The sequence below is a fragment of the Myotis brandtii genome, unplaced genomic scaffold (assembly GCF_000412655.1).
Source record: "Myotis brandtii unplaced genomic scaffold, ASM41265v1 scaffold18, whole genome shotgun sequence".
Taxonomy (NCBI): Eukaryota; Metazoa; Chordata; class Mammalia; order Chiroptera; family Vespertilionidae; genus Myotis; species Myotis brandtii.
This window is the reverse complement of record NW_005356674.1, coordinates 8,773,522-8,788,194: the sequence shown is the minus strand read 5'-3', so window position 1 is coordinate 8,788,194 and position 14,673 is coordinate 8,773,522. Positions and strand designations below refer to the sequence as shown.

General features: G+C 39.0%; 1 protein-coding gene across 13 annotated transcripts in view; it reads left to right on the top strand.

The window, feature by feature from the left end:
- The window catches only part of TBC1D5 (TBC1 domain family, member 5), a 425,203-nt gene that overhangs the window by 316,966 nt on the left and 93,564 nt on the right, over positions 1-14,673 (top strand). For all 13 annotated transcript variants that reach the window (XM_014537570.1, XM_005863632.2, XM_014537574.1 and 10 more), the window contains one exon: positions 109-251. In XM_014537570.1, coding sequence (XP_014393056.1) covers positions 109-251 — 143 coding nt within the window. The remainder of the gene's footprint in view (positions 1-108; positions 252-14,673) is intronic.

Genomic DNA, 14,673 nt, shown 5'->3' with positions numbered 1-14,673 from the left:
GTGATTAGTTAAAGATTATAATTTCTTCAAAGTTGTAGGAAAAAATGGCTCCTCTTTATATTACTGTCAAATGTACTGCTTTCTGAATTTTGGTTTTGTTTTCTCTAGGCGGTGGGTACGGCTGCTGTTTGGGCGAGAGTTCCCCCTACAGGACCTCCTGGTGCTCTGGGATGCCTTGTTCGCTGATGGCCTCGGCCTGGGCTTAGTGGATTACATCTTCATAGCCATGTTACTCTACATCCGAGATGCTTGTAAGTATTAATGACCTTGCCTACATTCAAGTAGGTGATCCTGAATTTAAATATGTTTTCCCTTTTAAATATACTTTACCTTTTATTCTGAATTACCATACCTAGATTTTATCGTAGGCAATATATTGAAGTTTCAAAGGAACATACTAAAATTTTTTGTGTGAGTTAACTATGTACATATTGGGAGATGTGGGTGATTTTTCCTGAGAGAATTGGAGTATTCTTTCAGAACCCTTTTTCTGAAGACTTTACTCCTGCTTTAATCTCCTCACTAGTACACACATTTGTGAAATGCACATATAAAAAGCCAGTATTTTAGCTATGTTTAGAGCTCCACCTTCTGACAGGTAGGTAGTATTCAAGGATATTTATCAAGAAAGTAGAGGGTTTTTTTATAGTATCAACAACTTGCCAATAAAAAATAAACATTACATTTAAAAATATTTTAACTTCTCAGTTATATTTTAGCCAAATGTGTTTCTCAGTAGAGTGCCAAGTGGTAGCTATATTTCATCTCATCAGATCTACCCAAAGGTGCCTGCCCTAGTTGGAAAAACAGTGCATCCCTTTTGAATAGTCAGATGATCGTCACTTGAAGAAACTATCAGAGCTTGTTTTAAATTTCAAAATACCTCAAATTATTTTCCTTCTCAGAAAAATAATCACAGTTCACTAAATAAGATTTGTAAGCCAAAATATAATTAGGAAAGATTGCACAAAGTGATGATTAAGTAGGAAATAAAAAACTGTCATAAGAGTAGGACTCTGTCAGAAGAATATAAACTGTTTCCAGCCATTCATAATCTTGACTGTTAAATTGCTATGTGGTTCTCTTTTATTTATTCATTGAATACCATTTGTGCCAGATGCTCTTGTTACGCCTCTGGTAACACTAATAATATTCTTTAAAATTTTAGATTATACTTTTTTAATTCCCCCAAAATTACTTGAGTGAATAAATGACAGGAAAACCACATTTTTATCTAAAAATTGTGGGGGGTTTGTGTGTGTGTGTGTGTGTGTGTGTGTGCCTTGAAGGTCAAACACTTTGGGTTTTGACAGACAAAGTGAAAAGCTCCTTTTTTTTCTGAGTCAGAGCTAATCATATAAGAACATGGAAATCATAAAGGAAACATCTGGAAAGTAGAGAAAGATGTTTGGTAGATTTGATGGATACTAGGTTTTTGGATATTCAATACTGTCTCCCATTTTAAAGTTGTTTGCCTTTTTTTAATGTAAGTACTTACAAAAACAAAGGAATGAGAAACTTCTTTTATTTAAACATAGGTTTATAGTTGTTCATATGGAAAATAATATAATAATAAATAAATATTAATACAAGAATAAACTCTGTATTTCACGAACTCTAAACCTACTTTGCCCCACCCTGTATTTTCACAAATTTTTTATAGTAAAGAACTATTAAAATGTTTACTGGTTTTCTGTGATCTTAATTATTTGCTCTTTTCTTAAATTTGACATATCACAACTATATTTTTAATTTAATTATCCTGTCTCCTATGCTAAGATCTACATTTTAAAATTAATTTCATGAAACAGGCAAATTTTTGGCAGCTGAAGCTCTTCTACATTTTTTAATCCCTCCACTGATGATGTTATAAAACATATGGGCACATGTGGAAAAATACAGGGGTAATGAAGTTGTTTATTCATTTCAGTGTTTAGTTCAACTTCTTTTTATTTGCTTGGTTAAATCCATAGCAGTGCATGACATCTTCTAAAATAGAGTGACTATTATGTATTTAAGGAGCACTGCCTCTGTCCTCAAAAAGCTTCCCAGTTCATAGGAAAGACTGATATAATCAATTTCAGACTAGCATACCCAGTGCTGTGGTTGAGGTCAGGAGCCCTATGGAAGACTGGCTATAGAACAGGAATAAAAAACAGGTGCTAATCCTGGAAGGAAGCACTAGGCAGGTTTCAGAAATAGCCCACTTTACAGATGGAAAAGATGGGAAGTGGAGGAAGTCCATCCTATATAATAAAAGCCTAATATGCTAAGTGTCCGGTCAACTGGTCGGCCATTCAATCAATCAAAGCATAATATGCTAATGATATGCTAAGGCCACTCAACCACTCACTATGACCTGCACTGACCTCCAGGGGGCAGATGCTCCAACCAGTAGGTTAGCTTGCTGCTGGGATCCAGCCTATTGGGGCTGAGCGAGATGGGCCAAGCATGCCCTGGAGCCCTCCCAGGGTGCCTCCCCGCTGACCAACCTCCTGCGTCCCTCCCCAGCCCTGATTGTGCACTGGTGGGGTCCCTCATCCTGATCTGTGCCCTCTCGCAATCCAGGACCCCTCGGGGGATTTCAGAGAGCCTGTTTCAGCCCGATCCCACAGGGCAGGCCGAGGGACCCCCACTGTTGCACAAATTCGTGCACCAGGTCTCTAGTGTCTGATAAAAGAAGAAGCAGGTTGTCCACAATGAATGAGGCAGAGTAGTGTAGGGTTTCAGAGGAATGACTGGGAAGTTTGGGAGAGATGACTGATCAAGAACTAGGACAAGCCTGGTCTAGCTGTCAAAGACCCTACAGAGAAAAACAGTGGGCAGTAGCACCAGGACTCAGGTTATGTTTCTTCTCAGCTATGCTCAGCACTCCAGGCAAGATTCAAAAGAGAGATATCATAATTCAGGCTTCCAGTTAAGGCCACATCCAAATGAATTAGGTAGATCTGAAGGGAGGAAGGAGAGTGGAGGGTGCTGATTGCATTTTAAGAGAGTGATTTAGGCTGTTTAGGGAGGGAAACATGGCCAGGAAAAGACTATGGGGAAATCAAGAGTATCAAGGGATTAGAGGTCGGGTATGAGAGCTAAAATCAGAGGTCATGGTCAAACAAGAGGATATGGAGCAGTTCTGGGTATGAGCAGAATGGTTGAAGTTATTAAAGGAGAAAGTATCACTGAGGAGATCAAGAGGTTGTGAGGGGACTGGGATTCTTGTTTGGTCCTCGATGGACAATGAATGAATTGTCCTAGTTCACCTAGTACAGTGATGGCGAACCTTTTGAGCTCGGCGTGTCAGCATTTTGAAAAACCCTAACTTAACTCTGGTGCCGTGTCACATATAGAAATTTTTTGATATTTGCAACCATAGTAAAACAAAGACTTATATTTTTGATATCTATTTTATATATTTAAATGCCATTTAACAAAGAAAAATCAACCAAAAAAATGAGTTCGCGTATCACCTCTGACATGCGTGTCATAGGTTCACCATCACTGACCTAGTATCATGATAGGAAAAGATGTAGAAAGAAGCATAGTGAGTGAAGCAACAAAAGTCTCACATAAATGCAGAAGAGTGACTAAGAAAACAGCTTTTATTCAATCAATCATTTACTCAAAGAATTAACCATTCAGCCAGTGTTTATGGAGTGCCTACTACCTGTCAGCCATCATAGCGCATAGCTAACAATTATGTAGAGGCTTGATGGAGGTATACATGTGTGGCATGGACTTCAGAGGAAAGGTGTTTTTATGGAAAGATAGGAAGCAATGGTTTAGAAATAGAATCAGGGAGCAAGGTGGTGGCCCCACCCCACCACTGGAGGTTGCCAGGGCAGCAATGACTCAAGGAAGGAAGGTTAGTCTGGGAGGGAAAGGCATTGTTCTTTAGAGAAAAAGATTGAGAGGGTGGGGAGTAGCAGGAAGCAGACACAGAACAGGATTGAGTAGAACACATGGGAGGGCAGTGCTAATTAAATGAGCTTACAGTTTAAGCCAGGACCAAGAACAAGAGGAAGGTGGACAACTTGCCAGGCTCACCGTTTCACCTGGAACATTGGTGTCAAGTTTTTATTCCATCTTGCTCGATTCTGACTCATGAAGCCCTGCTGGGGCATCCAGGGTGGTGGTGACCTTGGGCTCTGCAGATGTTCTTTTGCAGCTGTAGGTGATATGTTTGTAGCTCAAAGAATGATGCACTTTGTAAAACTAAAAGAGTCTTCCTTCAATGTTGGCATTCCTTACTTAGGATCCATACCTCCTAGGAGTTCAATAGAGGGCTTCGAAGTGCCCATGATCTTCCTGATACTGTGCAATATATTGTGTAGGTGTGCATTTCCCTGGGCCAAGGATATACAATTCATCATCTCATCATCTTCTCAAAGGAATATGTAACCTAAAAAAATGGTTAAGATTTACTATATCTGTTCCCAAATCTTTATTTTATAAGGAGAGATAATTAGGCCTTTTATGGGTTTAATTATATCTCCCAAGGTATATGTTGAAGTTCTAACCCCTAGTGCCTCAGGATATAACCTTATTTGGAAATAGGTGGTTGCAGATGTAATTAGTTAAAATGAATCACTGGAGTAGGATGGACTTCTACTTCACTATGACTGGTGTCCTTATAAGAAGAAAAGAATGTGGACATATATGCACAGAGAAAGGATGATGTGAAGACACATAGGGAGAACAATGCCATATGAAAACAGAGGCAGAGATTGGAGTGATGCATCTGCAAGCCAAGAAATGACAAGGATTCCAGCTGTCACCGAAAGCTATTAGTCCTGTAAAGGTTTATTAATAGCCATATTCTCATTATACTTTTTTTATTGGTTTATTTAATGCTGTAAATTACACATGTGATTCCCTGCTTCCCCTGGCCCTACCTACCTAAGTATTGCTCCTATTTTCAGGACTAAGGCAAGGTAGCTTTTTCCCAAACCATCCCCAATTAATCTAGCCTTCATCAATCTCTCACTTTTGCAGTCCTATAAGATTTTAATCAGTACCATTCAAGGTAACATTTCATTAACTCCATCTTTTTCTTGTTCCTTATTGTGCATATTAGTCCCATCTTCTCAACTAGATTGCAAGTCCTTTGGATCAGAACCCCCTGTTATAATTCTTCCTTGTCCCTCAGAGCCTCTGAAGTTCTTCGTGTATTTGGGGCGATCTCAGACAGACGAGTACTCTAGACACCTGGGGGTGGGGGTCATGGATTCGGGTATAGTGATTATTGAGGGAACAGATGCCCAAACACTCTTAGAATACCAACTCAACTAAATAGTGATTGTTTAATACACTTCAGCATGGCTTTGTTAAAGAAAGCATTGTCTGCTTTTTAAAGTAAGCATAAATTTTTTCGCATCTTTTTATTGATTTAAATTTTTGTTTTTGATTAGTATCAAAGAAAAACATTTTCTCTAATTTACAATGTAACATACCTTTTATTTGTCTTGTATTAATTGTATTAGCAGCCTAAACACTGTATTCAAATTCATTTCATTGTAAAATTTTCTAACCAGAAAGTATCTCTCAAGTAAATGTTTGTTGTCTTGTTTAATTTACCACCTCCCTGAACACTTTGGAAATGAAAAAGTTTCCTTCTTGGCACTTGTACCCTTGTTTTTTTCATCCAGCATAATCATGTTACAAAACTTTAGATTTCCTCATTTTTCTATAGGGGAATCTTCAGTCATTTCTTGGCCTAGCCTGGTGTGACAGTTGTGTCCTCTTAGTGGTTTAAAACATTGTTCCTTTTTATTTCATTTTAAATCTCCATTTACTCTTCAGCCACTACCTGTCTATCTGCCAGTGCTTCCATCTGCCCTACCCCAGAATTTCTATGTCTCTGTATTCTCATTAAGAGCATGTTCAACATTATACTGATGTCAAAATGCAGTTTATTTCAACTACAGATTCCATTTACTTGTCTTTTCTGGAAAAGGTTTACCCAAATTCAGGGACTAGAAACAAAGACTTAATCTCATGGTCATGAGTTACAGAGTGTTTATCAAAGCACAATCAGATTTTTGAAGGAATGTTTTAGCACTTCCCGACTGCCAGCTCTCCTCCCTCTTGGACATTAAATATTGCCACTCGACTTTAAGACCATCTCAGGTATGAATATTAATGTACCATTTGAGTTTCAAATAACATATCACTTTATACTTTAGTTTAAAAATCTTTTAAAATTTCACTGAGGTAGGCTGATAAAGCTCATTGTCTTATTTTTTTATGTTTAGATTTTTAAAAATAGACTTGATTTTTAGAGAATTTTTAGATTCACAGAGAAAAATACAGAGTTCCCTTACACTCCTTGGACCCCACATACACACAGCCAACCCCAGCAACATGCCTCACCACAGTATTACATTTGTTACAGTAAGTGAAGCTACCTTGATATATCATCATCACCTAAGGGCCATAGTTTACCTCATGGCTCACTCCTGATGGCTGTACATTCTGTGAGTTTGGATAAATGTATGATGACATGCACCCCCCATTATAGTGTCATACAGAGTAGTTTCTCTGTCCTTAAAAGTCCTCTGTGCTCTGGCTGTTCATCCATTCCTCCCTCCCTCTAGCCCAATTACAGAACTTTTCATTGTCTCCATAGTTTTACTTTTTCCAGAATTTCATATAGTTGAACTCATACCATATGTAGCCTTTCAGGTTAAATTCTTTCACTTAGTAAGATGCATTTATCTCCATGTCTTTTCAAGGTTTCATAGCTGGTTTCTTTTTAGTGTTGAATAATATTCCATTGTCTGGATATATCAGAGTTTATTTATCCACTTACTTTCTAAAGGCCATCTTGGTTGCTTCCAAGTTTTGGCAGCTATGAATAAGGCTGCTGTAAATATCAGTGTGCAATTTTTTGTGTGGCTACAAGTTTTCATTACAATTGGGTAAATACCAAGGAGCACAATTGCTTGATTATATGGTAAATGCCAGGAGCTCAGCTTGGCTGGGCGGGAGAGAGCTGAGCTTTTAGGTGTCAGAGTAGCTAATTAAAGCAACAAGTCAAAAGTGAAAGGTTAAGCCTCTAATCACTTATTAAGGTGGTACAAGCAAGGGTCAAACTCTGGAGAAAATGTAAATTCCCTCTGTTCCATTTCACCCATGAAACGGCACTTTGGTCAAAGATCAAGTGGATCAGCACAGATGCGAGGTCGTCTCACTGTTTAGGAAGCACTGAACAAAAGACTTTGGCAGTTTTATGAACCTCGAGGTGGTGGGGGTATCAGAACAGGGTGCTAGGAGTGAAAAAATACTGGTACTAAGTCAAATGAGGAAAGGTATCTTCAGAATTCCCGTCTCCTACCCCTGTAAGAGGTATTGGCAAAAGGTGCCTTTGAAGATCTCTACCAAAGCCTCAGATAAAGAAGTCTAGGCATGAAAGCACTAGGACTAGGAATAGAAACATGTGAAAGATCATGACCAGCTACGTTGTCCTAAGACCTTGATTGCAGCTCCTTTGAGAGACCACAATGTGCTGGCTGTGCACCATCTGGTGTGGGGAGGACAGTTTTCCCCTGTGAGGCCTGTCAGGTGAAGCCTTTTGTATTAGGGCTTTCCAGAGAAAATGAATCATGTATATGAGAAGATTTGTTATATGAATTGGCTTACATAATTATGGAGGCCTAGAAGTCCCACAATAGGCCATCTGCAAGCTGGAGAACCAGGAATGCCAATAGTGTAATTCAATCCAAGTCTGAAGGCCTAAGAACCAGGGGGGCAATGGTCTAAGTCCCAGAGTTCAAAGGCCCAAGGACCCAGAGCTACAAAATTAATGTGCCACTGTAATCTTACCCAGGAATGCTCAAGATGCCATGTCCATCTGTTGCTTCCAAAAGAGAATGTGAACAGTCTTGCACATTGACTGGAGCTATTCTTTTTGATGATTCGAGAAAAGGAGATGGTAATCTTGGGCTTTCTGACTATTTACTTCCGCAAGTTTATCCACCCAATTGCCTCCTACCTACATCCTTCCCCTTTAATTCACCTGCCTAGGTGCTGAGTAGAAACATTATAAAAGAAGTGATTGAGGATATCAGATATGAGATGCATTTGTTAACAGTGAATTGCACCAGATGTTAGACCTTGATCCTTGAGTTTTGGCTACGAAAGAATTCAGAGCCTAGGCCCAGATACAAGCAGAAGTTTATTTAGAAAGTCACAGAGGTACAAGACATGAGTTGTGAAAGAAGAGAGCCAGCTGGGCTGTGTGGGCTTAGGAAACAAATTACAAAGGCAAAAAAATGGCCCTTGGAGCTCAGGGGAAAGAAAGCAAAGGTACCTTGAGGGAAGAGAAAGTGGGGAAAGGTGTGGGCATGCTCAAGAGAGAGAGAAAGAGAGCACTCTGGGGAAAGGAGGTGGGAAGAGGCAAGGGCGTGCGAGGGGTGGGGGGATGGTCCTTCATTTTAAGGACTTTTATCTGGAGTCTCGGGAGAATCCCAGTAGAATATTTATCAGCTTTCCAGGTGTGTCCTTGCAGGGTCATGGTATCTACTATTTTGGTCAGAGAATCATTAGTTGTCACAGTGGGTCCTGATATCAGCCATGGCATCACCCCACCTGGTCACTGCTTTCCTGGGCCTGGAGCTGAAACACAACTGAGACCTAGAAGTTAGTTTGATCTAAACTCTGTCTCTGGAGTCAACAGACCCGAGGTTTTGTTTTTAAGAATATTTGATGCAAGTCAGAACCTCATTGTCCTGAGGACTTAATGCTTAAGGGAGTGGTTGTGCAAGGGCTTGTATGAAGGACCCTTTGTTCCTCCTCTAAGGGTGTCTAACACATGACTAGCAACATGCCTGGGGAGGAAAGGTCAGGGAAGGGTTTGAACCGCATGAGACCAGAGATATGCTCGAAGAGGAAAGGTCACCATGGGGGTAAGGTCCTATCTTACAATTGTCCATTGCTCAGCATGCGGGGCTTTTCGCCCTGGTGATTTTCTGTACCTGGCTTATCATTCCTACTCTGCTCATGTCTGTCTAACTGCCGACTATGTTACATTTACCTCCATTGCTCCTAAAATCCCATTAAAATAGCATAAACCCACAAGACACAGAGACTTAGGAAGGAGATTACAGCAATTTTGGAAGCAGGAAAAGATGGATCAGTCATAACTGATTTAGCAGATCCATGATAACTAAATACAAAAGTGATAATGGGCAAAGCAAAGAAATAACCCATAACATTTCGAAAAGTGTAGAAATTTGCAGTGCTAAGAACCTCTGGAAATTGGAAATTGGTAGGAGGAGGGAAAGAGTGAAGACTAAAACAAAAACAAACAAGAACTGGTTGAACATCTATTTAAGAAGCTGTTGTACTCAGATCTATAGCCTTTACCTCCAGGATTTATGCTGTGGACATGTTAAAACAGAGGTTCTCTGGACTAGGGGCTCTGGCAATTTCAGTGAATATTGAGCCCTTTGGTCTTCTTTACCATCTCAAATAGCAGAACACCGAACTGAGGCCAAACTGTCTTCCTCCAGGAGGAAGTTTGGGAGACTCCTCTCTGGGGAAATCTAATCAGTCTAAGGCAGTGGTCGGCAAACTGCGGCTCTTTGGCCCCTTGAGTGTGGCTCTTCCACAAAATACCATGTGCGGGTGCGCATGTACAGTGCGATTGAAACTTTGTGGCCCATGCGCAGAAGTCGGTATTTTGTGGAAGAGCCACACTCAAGGGCCAAAGAGCCGCATGTGGCTCATGAGCCGCAGTTTGCCGACCACTGGTCTAAGGGAAAAGACTTAAAAATCCAGGCTCATGAATTGCCCAAGAAATGACCTACGATAAACCCATCCCTCTATGCACATGTAGCTACCTTCCAGTTACCTTGGCACTGCCTCATTCTTAAACATGAGCAGGTAGCCAAAAAACACCAACCATTTGAGGAAAACATCAAAGTGAAAGCAGATATCTAAACAAGTAACCAGGCTAAAAGTAACCTGGAGGACACAGAGACTACGCAGGGAGGAAAAAACTTCTCAGAGAGCTAGGAAAATACATAAAGGGAAAATGTAATTGAAAATTGAAATATGATGAAAATCAGATGGCTGGAATATAAAATTGAAAAAGTGTCCCAGAAACTAGCACATAAAACAGAGTTAGAAAATAAGAAAGCAAATTAGAGGACCAGGCCACGAGATTCCATCTAAATGAGATTTCTTTAAAAGAGAAAGAGAAGAAACAACAAACACAAAATAAACAGAAGGGAGAAAATCATCAAAGAAACAATTAGAAATTTCTAGTTAAACAGAAAAACATGAATTTCTAAAATGAAAGGGTCTATTATGAAAATAGGTACATTATCATGGATTTACAGACAATTAGTGGAGAGGAGAAGAAAAAACAAGTCACATAAAGGATTAGGAATTAGAAGGTTGGGGGCTTTGCAACTGGAAATCCGAAAGCTCTGCAGCAGTCAGTACTCCCAGTTTGAAGGAAAAGTTATTTCCAACCCGGAATTCTGTACCTAGCCAAACTGTTAGTTGCCAATGGAAACTCTTCCAAACAGAGAAGCTTTCAATAAACTCATGTTTTGTGCATAAAACATTTGGAGGATGTTGCTCCACCAGGTGAGAGAATCAAGCAAGACGGAATAAGCTAGTTACTCTAGGAAACAAGGATTACAACACTGGCAAGAGGTGAAGGACATCCCAGGATGAGGGAGCAAGCCAGAGGCCTCAAGAGAAACTTTTTGAAATTAATGAAATACCTAAAATTTTGGAAAGTACTGAAGAGATTCATATGCCTAGGAGAGCATTTCAGGTTAATTTAATGTTAAATGCATATACAAGGCAAATGAAAAACAAACTGTTATAAACTCCAGGAAAGGACAGAGGCTGTGCAAGAAAGGAAAGGTAGTTGTGATGCACTGTGCTAACATTTGCCTAGTTATAAAAACGAAAACTCTAAAAGTTGATCTCAATGACATTATGATATAACTTAATGGGGGGAGAGAAAGAATGCCTGCGGGGTGTGGAGGTCAGAGCAAGTTCAGTGCTAAGGACAAGCTTTGTTAAAGCTTTGTCTTCTTCGATGGGGCATCAGTTGATAACATTTAAAATAAGAGCTAGTAATATTAGCATCTTCTTTTTTCACAATATGGAAGGTATGTTTTTTTAATCAGCTAAAAGAAAGCCAGTGCTTCTGGGAGTGGGAAATGGGGTAAGAGACAGCAATGGCTGTTTTTATAACCAGACTTAGAGAATTGTTTGACTCCTTTAAGTACATGTATAACTTTTGTAAAAATAAAAGCTATCTTTCAAACTTCCACAAAGAAATAAAAGTTGCTCTACCCTTTAATTAGCTTTATATAAATTTGTTAATATTTTTACTAAGTTCTTCTTGTCTGCTATTGCTTTTCTGTTTCTTTGTCATAAGCACACACTCCCCAAACTTAATTTTATACAAAGACCTATCCATTTTTCCAGCGTTTTTGCCCATTACACCCCTCCTCCCATTCTTACTTCAGGTGTGCTCTTTTTACCTGCCTGCTGCCTCTTGTCCCTCTTTTGCTCCCTCCCACTGATCACCCTGTGCCAGTGTCAATCTTTCTGAAAGATCTGATCACATTACGTATAGTCTAGTCTTTCAGTGACTGCTAACAAATGCGGAGTAAAATTTAAACTCCGAATCTCCTTTTTATAAGCAAGACCTGCACCTGTTTTTCTCCCTCCATGTCTCCATTTCTTCTTAGCACCCCTGCCTGAGGGGCCACTTGGGGTCCTTTCTCCAATGCTTGCACCCTGGCCACCAATAATTCTGCTCTTGATACTTGCTTACTTACTGCCTTTCAGTTGGCAAAACTGTATGTTTAAAGGTGTAAATCGCCCTGGCTGATTTGGCTCAGTGGATAGAGCGGCCTGCGGACTGAAAGGTCCCGGGTTCGAATCCAGTCAAGGGCATGTACTGGTTGCGGGCACATCCCCAGTGGGGAGTGTGCAGGAGGCAGCTGATCGATGTTTCTCTCTCATCGATGTTTCTAGCTCTCTATCCCTCTCCTTTCCTCTCTGTAAACAATCAATAAAATATACATTTAAAAAAAAAAGGTGTAAACCATTAAGTGAAGTCGTTTACTAGACAAAGAATGGCTGCTCTGAATTGTACTCCTTCCAAAAAAGTAATTTAAAAGTTTCATATTAGTGTGCCCAAAAGCTCATAGAGAAATGAGGATCATCAAGGACAGAATCTTATGAGGGTCTTAACACTGGGTGAAAATCACTCTATTTGGAGAAGGATATGACCCTGCTTTATACTTGGCTTTCTCCCAGAGTATAAGGAATAAAAGTTTTGTTTTTACTTATGATTTACTTCCCACCCCCACTTGGTCGTCTGGTTCTTTTGAAGTCCATTTTGTATGTTGCCATTTTGTAACTGGGAAAGTTAGTATAGTAAAAGTTTTTAAACAGTTGGAGACACTGCATGTAGTAATTATGTATTTTTTCCTCCAGGTAGTAAGCCCTCAACAAATACTTTTTCAGAGCACATTGCATTTATTTAATGTCTTCTGCATGCCTGGTTGGTTACCTTGCAAGACTCACACACTCATTAGCTTTATTTTCAGTGGAGATGCACAATAAATTGTTAAAGCTTTAATTTAAGGTTTTGTTGTTAGCTCTTAATTTTTGTTTTATATTTAATCCATGATTATTTTTTTATGTGCTATTTTATACCTAAATATGAGAATTTGTGCCTGTTTCTAAATATTTACTATACCTGACCTTATACACCAAGGGGTGTGCGATTTGGGCAAATGACATAACCTTTCCAAGTATCACTTTTCTCATCTGTAAAACAAGGATAATATTTGTACCCTTATAATAAGATTATCATAGAAACTAAATGAGATATTGCAGATAAAGTTCTTGGCAATGGGCCTGGTCTCAGAAAGCCTTCAATAATTCATTGTCATCTTGTGATGGTGGTAGTAATAAATTCTTATTGTTGCACATCTGCCCTCCTGTAGTTTACATTTCTGCAGGGCAAGGATGTGTTTTGCTCATCTCTGCATCCCCCTCCTAACATAGGGCCTGCCATGGATTAGGTACTCAACAAATAATCATTGAATTGAATGAGGTAGGCATATAGTTTTGTTTTGGGTTTTTTTAAAATATATTTTATTGATTTTTTACAGAGAGGAAGGGAGAAGGGTAGAGAGTTAGAAACCTCAATGAGAGAGAAACATTGATCAGCTGCCTCCTGCACACCTCCTACTGGGGATGTGCCCGCAACCAAGGTACATGCCCTTGACCGGAATCGAACCTGGGATCTTTCAGTCCGCAGGCCAACGCTCTATCCACTGAGCCAAACCAGTTAGGGCAGGCATATAGTTTTTTTAAATGAGAAAGTTGTTTTCCAGATGGCTAAACTTAAACTCAGAGAGGTTACCTTTAACAGGTTTTAAGCAGCTGCTATAAATCAGTCACATAGATTATGTCATTTAATCTTCAGGAAACTTTAATGAAAGTTTCAAATGGTGTCCTGGGATTCAAACCCACATCTTTGAATCCCAAGGCCATAACTATTTCCAAAAGATACAAGAATACTTCCTGGGTCAGTTACTAATATATAACCATTGTAACTTTTGGGAGAATAACTTTATGAGTTATAAAATGAATTGATTATCTAAGTTTTATTTATTTGTTAGCTCTCCAAGAAGACAGTACATGAAAACATTATACTGTTCTTAGTATCCAAGCTTTTTGAATTCTAGAGAAAAAAGGACAATAGGTAACTGAATGTGAATATGACAAAATGAACAAATAAGAAAAGGAGAGTCTGAACAGATATAGAAAGGGTAGGATAAGTGAGTGCTTTACAAATGAAAGCAGATGTATGAAATTACAAGCTGTCAGATCAGCAACGGAAATGAAGATGATAAAGTGGTTCCTTACATAGATTATAATTATTCATTTTGCCCAGTCCTGTCTCCTTTCCCCACAATGTTCATGGGCAGAGGGAGAGATGGGAAGCTATAGCAAGAAATGCTGTTTCCAACAGAAGGGGGAGGGAATCTAAGAATCAATGGTATTTCTGATCACAAACATTTATTTTGTGATTTGTGTTGTTTCTGTTGAATCACAGTTTTCCTATGGAATCTTTTTCAACTAACTACTCTGATTAATAAAAGGGGTTTAGTTGCAGCCACAGGAAGTTGTAACTAAAGTTTCTTCACAGTGGTGTGGAGGATGTCCGTGTGGCTCACAAAACAAACATCCTTACTAGGCCCGACTGTGACAGGGTGGCTGATGGATGGCCAAGAAATGAAGTAGTTTACATAGACCTGCCTGAAAGATGTGTTTAATAATTGTGCCCATAATTAGGTTGATTTGAAAAAAAATTAAATGACAATCTAAGTCACACAGTTAGGCTTATCTATGAAGATTTTGATATTTTTCCTCCAAGAAATACTGCTTAGATATTTTCCCTAAATTTCTTGTTACCTTTAGGAAAACAAATAATTGGAAGAAAATACATTTTTAAAAATTTTGAATTTTTTAATATGTGTATATATAAAAAGGAATATATGTAACATGTAAGTTATGAAGCATAAAATCAGGGTAAGTATTATTTTATGAAAATTTTAAACTGGTTCTTTCCCATTCATGATATTTTTGTAATTTCTAAGCAGCAAAACTGGAGACATTTAAACACAG